A 9,973-nucleotide genomic window follows, 5' to 3' on the forward strand; every position below is an offset into this window, starting at 1 on the left:
TCTCATCATTGCATCATCTCGGTAAAGAGAGACTGAGTCCATTTTCAATCACTAACTATACACGTTATAGTTTATTATTACCGACATTACTAAGACTCTGTTTCAGGGGTTAACCGCATACAAATTTAAATAAAATGTCGTTTAACTACGTATTTGTTTTTTGTTTTTGTTTTTTTTTCTTTCTTTCTTTCTTTCTCGCGAATCTTCTTATCATTTGTCAATCTAATATAATAATTATGGGATCATATCAGTGACACTTTACTGCTACTGTTGTTATTACTGTTGTTGTTGTTGTTGTTGTTGTTATCATGATAATTATTATTATTGTTATTATCACTTCTGCTGTACAAAATTACGAATCATTATCAACTTCTCTTATTACTATCATATGCAAATATATTTCTCATATTAATCACATTATTTGATTAACAGAACGGAAGACAAGAGTGTAAAAATAAACGTCATTCAAACAGCCTGTGCAATCGACAAAAAAAAAAAAACAAAAAAAAAAAAACGAAGAAAAAAAAACAAAACAAAATTAAAACACAACATACAAAAGAAAAAAAAACAACGATATTTTTAATTTGTAATCTACTATTAACGCAGCAATTATCAACTGCCGCCTAAAAGGTGAAAGAAACATTTCTTCTATCAAAGATTCTTACATAGGCTGGAACTGGAATTAGTTGGGAACTGTTTTCAATCACCTTTTGCCCTAATATTTGTTGCTTTTTCATTTCATTGCTTCTTTCTAGTTTACTTCCTCTCTTCTATCATAGTTTTGACGACCGTCCCTATCTTGATAATCAATATCATACATATACGTGGTACATGATACATGTACATATTTTCTATCTATTAAATTTCAATAATTTAAAACTCCATCGATCATGATTATAGATTATAATTATTATTTTTTGTCCTCTTAAACACACTATTATGTATACATAATACATTATCGTCGAAGGGGGTCGGGAAGGAGAATAAATTAAGGTGTATACAAAAATTGCCAACTGCAAATGGCACGTTTGATTTCGCGAAAAGATAAAGAAGAAGAAAAAAATAATAATACTAATAATAATAATACAAAACAAAAAAAATAGGTGTCTGTGTAAAATTTATTTATTTTTCTTAATTGAATGTAACAGCAAAGATTTTTTATTATTATATATATAATATCTCTTAGAAAAATTATACATTGTTATTAAACCTCAGTTACTATGTATATAATATATATATTACATAGTAACATACATTCAATAGTTTTTGTCGCCGTCTGACAATGCCTTTATATCCTATAGATTATTATTATTATTATAGTTAGTTTATTACGTGCACCTATGCCGTGTCACGGTTGTAGATAAAAACATTTACACAGTATAAATAAGAATAATAACAACAATAACAATAGTAACACAAAGAAAAAAATAACGTAACTATAAGTTATTGTTGGAAACAGATTTCCTTGATGGTAAACTCATTTTCATACTTATTTACATGTATTGTATTATAAATATCACTTACAAGAACCGCCACTACTGCTACTTAACTTTAATATCGAGAAAAATGATGTAAAACTGCCTAAGAATACTTTCACTAAAAATATTAGGAGTTCTGCATTCATCGATTATTGTTTTAGCATTTGTGGCAGGCTGACTGCTGGGAAGTGTGACAGCATTATTATTTTTTTTTTTTTTCTCTCCATTAACGTTTATCAATGCGCCGTTTTCGAATTGTCGCTAGGCTAGCCGGCCAGATACACAATTGTAAATATTAATGTCTGGAATTCGGCAAAATCCTTCAACAAAATAAAACAGTAATAGTAAATTATACTTATAACGATTAATGAATGAATGAATGAACGAATGAATGAATTCGTCGAAGTTAGGATTGACGATTAGAGATTTAAAGGGGATTTAAAAAAAAAAAGCAAAAAAATAAAAAACCGATAAAAGAAATAAAAACGGAAAAAACTTGAGGTACGGAGGTACAGATTAAGGATTAAGGATTAAGGATTAATTATTGTCAAACTTTAAACTCCGGTATTGTCCGATAATATTGAAATGATAATGTTGTATAAATACGTTAGAATACTGGATACTAAATAATTGAAATAGAAAATCGTATAAATTATAAAATTAGATTTATTATAACAATGTTATGCAATGGACGTTTATTCCGTTTCAATTACCTAATTCGTCTGTATACTTTTATATTATTTAACAATTATATTGTCTATAATAGGAGGATTGCGCCAGACTACAATAATAGTAATAAGAACAACAGCGATCGCATTTCAAGTTGATAATATCGATTAGCCCTTGTTCATATTTCTTTTTCGAATGTTGACGATTTGAAATCTTGTGGGTGAAGGCAATTTTATTCATTATTTTTGCTTCATTCTATCAACTTACTGTGGATAACTTATATTTTTGATCGATACAGTCTTACTCGACTGTACTAAAACTAAACACGGTAAAAGATATCGAGTTGTGCGATAATTCGCGTCACACTTTAGATTCCTCTTAGTCCTAGTGTTTCAGCTTCAGCTAAGCAATTTTTTCAGCTTTCAAGATTACAACAAAATCTGTTTATAATTTTCTTTTTGTTCAAATTTATAATCTTTTTTCTCCTCACGTTTCAATTGCCATTTCAAACTATTTTTCAATTTTTCAAACGTCAATCATAATTACGCCATCGATTCAAAGATAACTAATGATGTCATTGTGGGTACGATAAACTGTCTTGCGTTAACAAAAACAAACGAAAAAGAAAACCGAACATAAGAGACGTTTTATACATGCAAAATGAGCAGAGGTTCAAAGAAGAAACTATTCACTGTTAATAGTTCTTTCCATAAATAGTTATTATAGTACATGAGATTACTTTTTTTAGAAAATAAATTATCAATTCTCCTGATATGAACCTATATATGTATAATATATACATAAATATGTAAACGTTTTCTTTTCGCAATCCTTACTACGTAACGTATACAGAAGCTGGTAGTTTAAAACGATAATGGGTACACTCCGTAAGGAATATAATCATTCGTCAAGGCAATGTTTTCCAGGCGATGATCATCATTATTGTAATACTTATATTTTCAGAAGATCATTGTCGTTATCATTATCATTATTATTATTATTATTATTTTGTTTCTTGTAAATAGATTCCCACGATTCCTCCCCTTTTACTTGTCTACACAAATACATACACAGATCGATAAATACAAATATTATTAATTATATTACTCATGAATATTGAATACTATCGCCGCTTAGTATAACTTAGTAAAAGTATAACGAGAAAAAAAAAATGATTAATCAATTAAAATAATGATACCGAACTGTAAATAAAATTATTTTGTATGCCAAAATATACCAAATGAATATGACTATCACTTCACATGCACGTATGTATATATATACACACACACACACACACATACACACGCACACACATGGATGTGTGTATGTACACACGTATAATACATTATATGTATAATACATGTATTATATGGGATGGTTAAGCCCTTTTCTCAAATGCTACTCTAGAGCTTCTCGCACTATCATCATAGGTATCGTATCATAATATATGATAAAGGAAATATCGTTTGATAGAGATAAAATGTGAAAATTTATAATTCATTATTCACTTTGCGTGATTATAGCTGCTTTTTTTAGTAAAAGATAAAATTTGACAAACGAACTGTTTTAATAATTCGTTTTTTACTCACCTCTTTGATTTTTTTTCCCTTTTCTCTCATTATCCTTTCGAGGTGTGAGGAAGTGACTGTTTATCTAAGTTTTCTTCGATTTCAAGACCTAATTTCCTGTCTATAACTAAGATATGAAAATCTGTATGAAAAATTACCAAAAGATCACATCTATTATAATAATTGTGGAAATTATGGATTTCAAATCAAAGAACTATTTCGTTTTCGTAGATATGTAATTATTTTGAAAAGGGAATTTACTAAATCTTGGAGGTGAGGATCAGTGGTTGTATAAGTAGAAGACGAACACCCCATATCTATCCTTGAATAAATGCATTGATACATTCTTTAAAATTATTACCATTTATACCTTGGGGTTTTTATTATTATTATTATTATTATTATTATTATTATTATCATGGTGGATGGACAGAATCTTTTTTGCAGATATCCATTTCTTTCAGACTGAAAAAACTGTAAAAGAGTTAGATGTTTAAACGATTGTATCCGAATACAATTATGTGACGCTTTAAATAACTATTATTTTTTATGTTTTTTTTTTAAGTTCAATTTTATTTCAACTTTTTCATTTGATTTAGATTTGCTTTGTCACCGTGTGAGTATGTTAAACATGTAACGTACAATGTACAATCATCAATGTAAATTATTAATTATTATGACATGCTGTTGAGAAATAAAGTAAAAACTGAAAAAAGACAAACAACTGGAACATACAGTTTAGTAATGTGCGATTTTAGTCGACTGCTTGTATTAATCAGAGACCTGTAAGTCCGCACAAAATCTACATTCGAAGATGCTTTTCATCAGTCAAAATTTAGAGTAAATATTTATATTCTGGGCATATCTTATAGCTCACTTTTTTTTTACAAAAAATCATTCGAAAACATTTTGAACGATGTGAGCGCCTCGAGTGTAGTCTGCGCATCTCGTTGCGGACAACGGGAAATGACGTCATCGCGCTTTAGATAGCTTGCCTGATTTAAATAAGTCGAACAATTTTACTTTCATCTGTTTCTAGCTGTTTTAGCAGGTGAGACTGGTGGAGTTTAAAGTAATTAATTTGGAGAAAAAATTCTGCATTGAAATATTCTTGAAACGATTGGAACTAAAAATGAAGTACTTAAAAGTTTTTTTCAAAATATTTGCAAGTCAAAGGTGACTACGAAGAATTTTGAAAGAATAAATTGACCTTCCTAGACGTGCGGCTGTCGTCTACAAAATATTTGATATATTCGGGTAAATATAAACGCCACACGTGCGTATATTTAATTGAGATTGATTTTACCTGAAATAGATTAATTTGTTCTATGTATGTAGTACGTATATTTGTTGTGAGGAATGTCTCAACCATTGAATTTCGCAGTGACGATGGTATATTACCAACATTTTGCACGTGGTAGTTGTTCGTTATAAAGAACTTCTTTTGCCGGGGTGCTCAATTACTTGGTTGGTAACACTTGAAACTTTTGATGTGCTTATAGAGTCGCGTTGTATACCTCGAAAACACGGTGAGCCAAAACTCCTATACCGCTCAAGCGATCAGGATGAAATTTGGGCAATTAATGTCTTAATTTGTCAGAAAGTGGAGCGACTTTTAACTTTTCGAAAATTTTCTGAGGAAATTTAAAGATCAGTAATGGATGCGTGTAATGTCGGTAAAAAATTACCGGCGTGAGTGCAAGGTCGGTAAATCAGCTGCCATTTCGTCAATTTACCATCAAATCTTATGAGCTGGGCTCAAAGTGTGTGTTTCATCAGCGCCGAGTGGCATACCGAATAGTTTGATTCTTTTAGTGGTACTGCGGAAATTTTCCCGATTTCGGTAAGTGATAACTGATCTGTAAATTTGTACAACGCGATTTTGTAAGCACTTTTGGACGGGGCGAACTGTTGGGAAAAATAAACTAGAGCCAGCAGCCTTCATACATCTTCTACATACTCTATGCTTGAAATTTCGAGAAAGAACACGAGACAGCGTTAAACACCACACAGCTACACACACTGTGATGAAAATCTGGAAAGGAGGTATGATCTAGGTTGTTCCAGAAACCACGGAGCTCTGTTTCTAGGAGTCCGAGACGATTCGCACTGGACTTGAACGTCAAGAGGGTTATAAAATAATTTCTTGTCAATCAATAGGCACATTTTTGAACAAACAAACATTCGTAGGACCTGATATTCATTGGTCTAATTTTGCCTGGTATGTATGTAAATTGAATTTTCGAATTTTGCAACTAATCGTAATTAAAACTTTACGCTCCTAACATTGCACATTTTTGAAGTGACATAATTCAATGCCCACTTCGCAATAACTTATCTCAAATGATTAAATATTTTATTATACAATATCTTATAAGGATCCTTCTTGTAGAAGCTTAGAGACGTGGTAAACTGTTACCAAGAAAGTAACACTGGTGGAAATCTCAAATCTTAACCCAGTTTCTCTACAGATTGAATCGACCATGGCCAAGTGGGGCGAAGGAGACCCTCGGTGGATTGTCGAAGAGAGACCGGATGCAACGAATGTCAACAATTGGCACTGGTATTGACACTTGATCCTGCCTTTTGTATATTTTCTAGTTTACGGAATAGTGAAATTTGAAGTCATGAAATCTACAGAAGTTTAAATTAATTGACAGTACTGTGGTTCACGATAGCATAGCTTTGATTATTTTCTTCTTTCAGGACTGAAAAAAATGCCTGTCAATGGTCGCAGGATAAGTTAAAGGAATTATTCGTCAACTTAGTTATTCAAGGAGATAATGGTAAGCAATTATCTGTAATTAAAGTGGTTCAGCTCCTTGATTCATTTGCAATCATGCGCTCATTATACCCCTTATACTTTTGCAGTGAAATGCAAGGTGACGGAGTTTGAAAAATGTGAAGGAGAAGCTGTTGCCAACAATAGGAAAGGGAAATTGATTTTTTTTTATGAATGGAATTTAGTACTTAAATGGGTACTTGAAGACAGTGGAGAAGAAGCGATTGCAGGGAAGATAAATATACCAAATCTGTCTGAAGAAAATGATGTCTCAGAAGTCGACGTATGTTTTTTCGAAAATATATAACAAATGGTGCTAGAGAGTTTATTCTGATATGGTTATTATTGAATCCCATAGATTCAAATAGCAGATTGTTAATTAACTTCTACTAAAACTCATGAAATTCAGTATTCTTGATCTAAGAGTGTGATACTTGACTCGGAGATGACCCAAACAGGATTATCTTTTAAGTAATATATTTTTTTTCGGTTTCAGATTGAAATCACCCTGAAAGATAGCACAGACAAAGGAGAAGCGGTAAAACATTTTCTACATACCAAAGGAAAGGATACAATTAGGGAAAAATTAGTTCAATATGTATCATCGCTGAAAGAAGGTAAGAATTTTGAATACCTTTATATTTTTGTTGTGTTGTATCAAAACGGCGATCAAAAATTAATATCGGTAATATGCATTGATGTATGCTTGTGAAAACGTAAAATTTAAAGCCTATTACATATACATTTGTGTATGCGAAAGTAATCGATCATTGCTTAGCTTCGCATTTTAATGAGAAAGTATAGCGTACGCACGACTGACAATAAATTTATGATGATCGAGTCTTGTGCGTGTCGGTAAAGTAATTTCTTGATAACAATAATAATTGTTCTCATTATTATTATTATCATTATCATCATTATTATTATTATTATTAATACTATTATTATTATTATTATTCTGAATACGATATGAAATATTAATATACAAATAGATTTTTTTCTGTATAGACACGTAGCGTTAAGAGAATATGTATATATATTTCTATATACTATATACAAAAGAAGGACAAAATAATTGCTAAGGTTTCTGTAACGTTTGAAGAAAAACAAAAAAAAAAAAAAAAAAAAAAAAAAAAATAAGTAAACAGTTGAAAGAATCTTGGTTCAAGAACGTAAACTAATCGTGGAAAAAGAGAGTTGAAAAAAAAATCATCGGAACGGTTATTAGATATTTATATTTCTATCATGTAGCTATGGTGTAATGACTGTTAAAAATAGGACGTAAATTTGGTGTATATTACATATATATACATACACATATATATATATATATATATATATGCATAAATATTTTTTTAATCTAAAAGACATTAGTGATGTTACATAGAATTAAAGAGAATCGATAAGTTAGTTCTGTTAATGTAAGGGTTAAAAGTTGACGTGAAAATTGAGCCTCGATTATTCAATAATACATTAATCGATGATGTAACGAGGAAAGAATAATGTTCATCAGACATAATGTATCCGTTTTCATCATCGTTATCTTTGTTGTTGTATCGGCGTGCGATGTACGAAGCATGTGTATTTCTGTAAAGTACATAATACTGTAACTTATCCTCTAATATCCATCTGGATAGTTCAACAAATTAATACACGATACCGAATACCATGTAGATAAACCGAATACAGAATTGAACGTTATCGCTGCTAAAAATTGTGAAATACAAACACTATTAATTGGCTCAAAGAGAATGAGAAAGTTGAGGAGAGGGGGAGGAAGTTGTTGTTTTTTTTTTTGTTGTTTTTTTTTTCTCTTTCTCTTTTTCAAACATACTTCCTTTTCCTTCTTTTTCTTCGTGCTTCTTGAAAACAATTACTGCATACTGCATATGTGTGTGTGAGCGTGTGTGACATACACGGCGCCGTAAGAAAACAAAAAACAAAAAATTTATGCTTAGTGAATAAACGATCTATTGAAAACGAATACCTTAGTAATTATTTTGTCTTTTTAACAACACCACAACAAAACAATCATAATAATGATAAGAATAATAATAAGAATAATAATAATAGTAGTAGTAGTAGTAGTAGTAGTAGTAGTAGTAGTAGTAGTGTAGAAATAGTTTTGATAGTAGTAAATTACTCTTTGCTGCAAACGCGACAATTTTGCAACCATTAGAGCAGATGTGTATCTGTGTACTAACGTTTCCACATACTGTATCCCTTCTTTCCTACTCACTGTTTGTGCGGCCTTCTTTGTCTATTGAATTTTTCGTCAAACATGCAACATTATCGTTGATTCTCTTCTGTAGTAATCTTATCTCGCAGTCTGTTTTAGTATTAATGTCAATTTGTCTTTTCTTTTCCATTTCATCGTGTGTGCTGTTACCGCATCCTATGATAAATCCTGATATCTTTTTCCACCCTAAATCTATTTTATTGCGCATTCAATGTTATTTTTTAGGATCGATGCCTGGCTTTTAAACGATTTTCTTCGCATTGTGTACGAACGTTTCGTCCTTCCGATTTTCATTTGATTCTTTCCTTCGTAGTATCGCACTCTTTCGATTTGTTTGATTTCAACATTTAATTGACGGCAGTATTTGCGTTATTAATTTACACATTTTTTATAATAATAATCGTTTTCCCTTCTCTTTGTTTCTATGATCGAAAGAAAATTCACTTCGTAACATATATTGGCTCTGTGCAGGGTAGATCTTTTCCCCAAACAACAGACCCCATATTTCCATTTAATTATTATCAAAACAATATAAGCTCATTAATCAATCGACGAGTATATTACTGATTTGACAAAACTTGAAACATAATAATCATCGGACATAAAAAATAACTCTTTATTTTCGTTGTAATTGTCCTATTTGTGTTCATTTCCCCCGTCTTCTTGCTTCTGTTTGTATTAACGTGATAAATATGTTTCAGGAAAAGCATTCGTCGTCCTCCTCCTCATCTTCCTACTACAAGACTTCGAGCAAGTCCTCTACGCAGCACTCGTCCCATCCGACGTAGTAACAACGATTTATACAAATGTTTATATAGCAAATTTTCATCCCTGTCTATATTTCCTATATTACAAACACACATACAGACACATACACACATTCTCTCTCTTTCTCTCTCTCTTTCTTTCTCAGATTCACTTTCGTAAAACAAGCCGAAGTTGAAAAGAGCAAAAAGAAAAAAAAAAAGAAAAAAAAAACAACAACACATAAAATTAACAAATAAAAAGTAAATTATAATGATAATAATAACAATAATAACAATTAGTTATATAAATAATCAAGTAACAATAATAATATTAATAATAATGATAAGGAACATTTGTTCTTTGTATTTGTTATAGGCAAACTATGTATTATAATATTAATAACAACCCTGCATTGATATGATTGGTTGGTTCGTAGGTTTATCGTTGCAATCAATATTAATGATTGAAAAGTAGCAGTAATAGTTAC

The 9,973-nt window shown here is 30.8% G+C and overlaps 1 protein-coding gene across 1 annotated transcript; it reads left to right on the forward strand.

Annotated features, from left to right (window-relative positions):
- The first annotated feature begins 5,694 nt into the window (after positions 1-5,694).
- Positions 5,695-9,527, forward strand: LOC124411446 (activator of 90 kDa heat shock protein ATPase homolog 1-like). Its single transcript, XM_046890544.1, has 6 exons — positions 5,695-5,939; positions 6,119-6,281; positions 6,425-6,504; positions 6,590-6,783; positions 6,997-7,185; positions 9,441-9,527. Exons 2-6 carry the CDS (start codon positions 6,202-6,204, stop codon positions 9,525-9,527), a joined length of 630 nt encoding a protein of 209 aa, XP_046746500.1. The 5' UTR covers positions 5,695-5,939; positions 6,119-6,201.
- The last annotated feature ends 446 nt before the right edge of the window (positions 9,528-9,973 follow it).

Source organism: Diprion similis, chromosome 10 (assembly GCF_021155765.1).
Source record: "Diprion similis isolate iyDipSimi1 chromosome 10, iyDipSimi1.1, whole genome shotgun sequence".
NCBI lineage: Eukaryota > Metazoa > Arthropoda > Insecta > Hymenoptera > Diprionidae > Diprion > Diprion similis.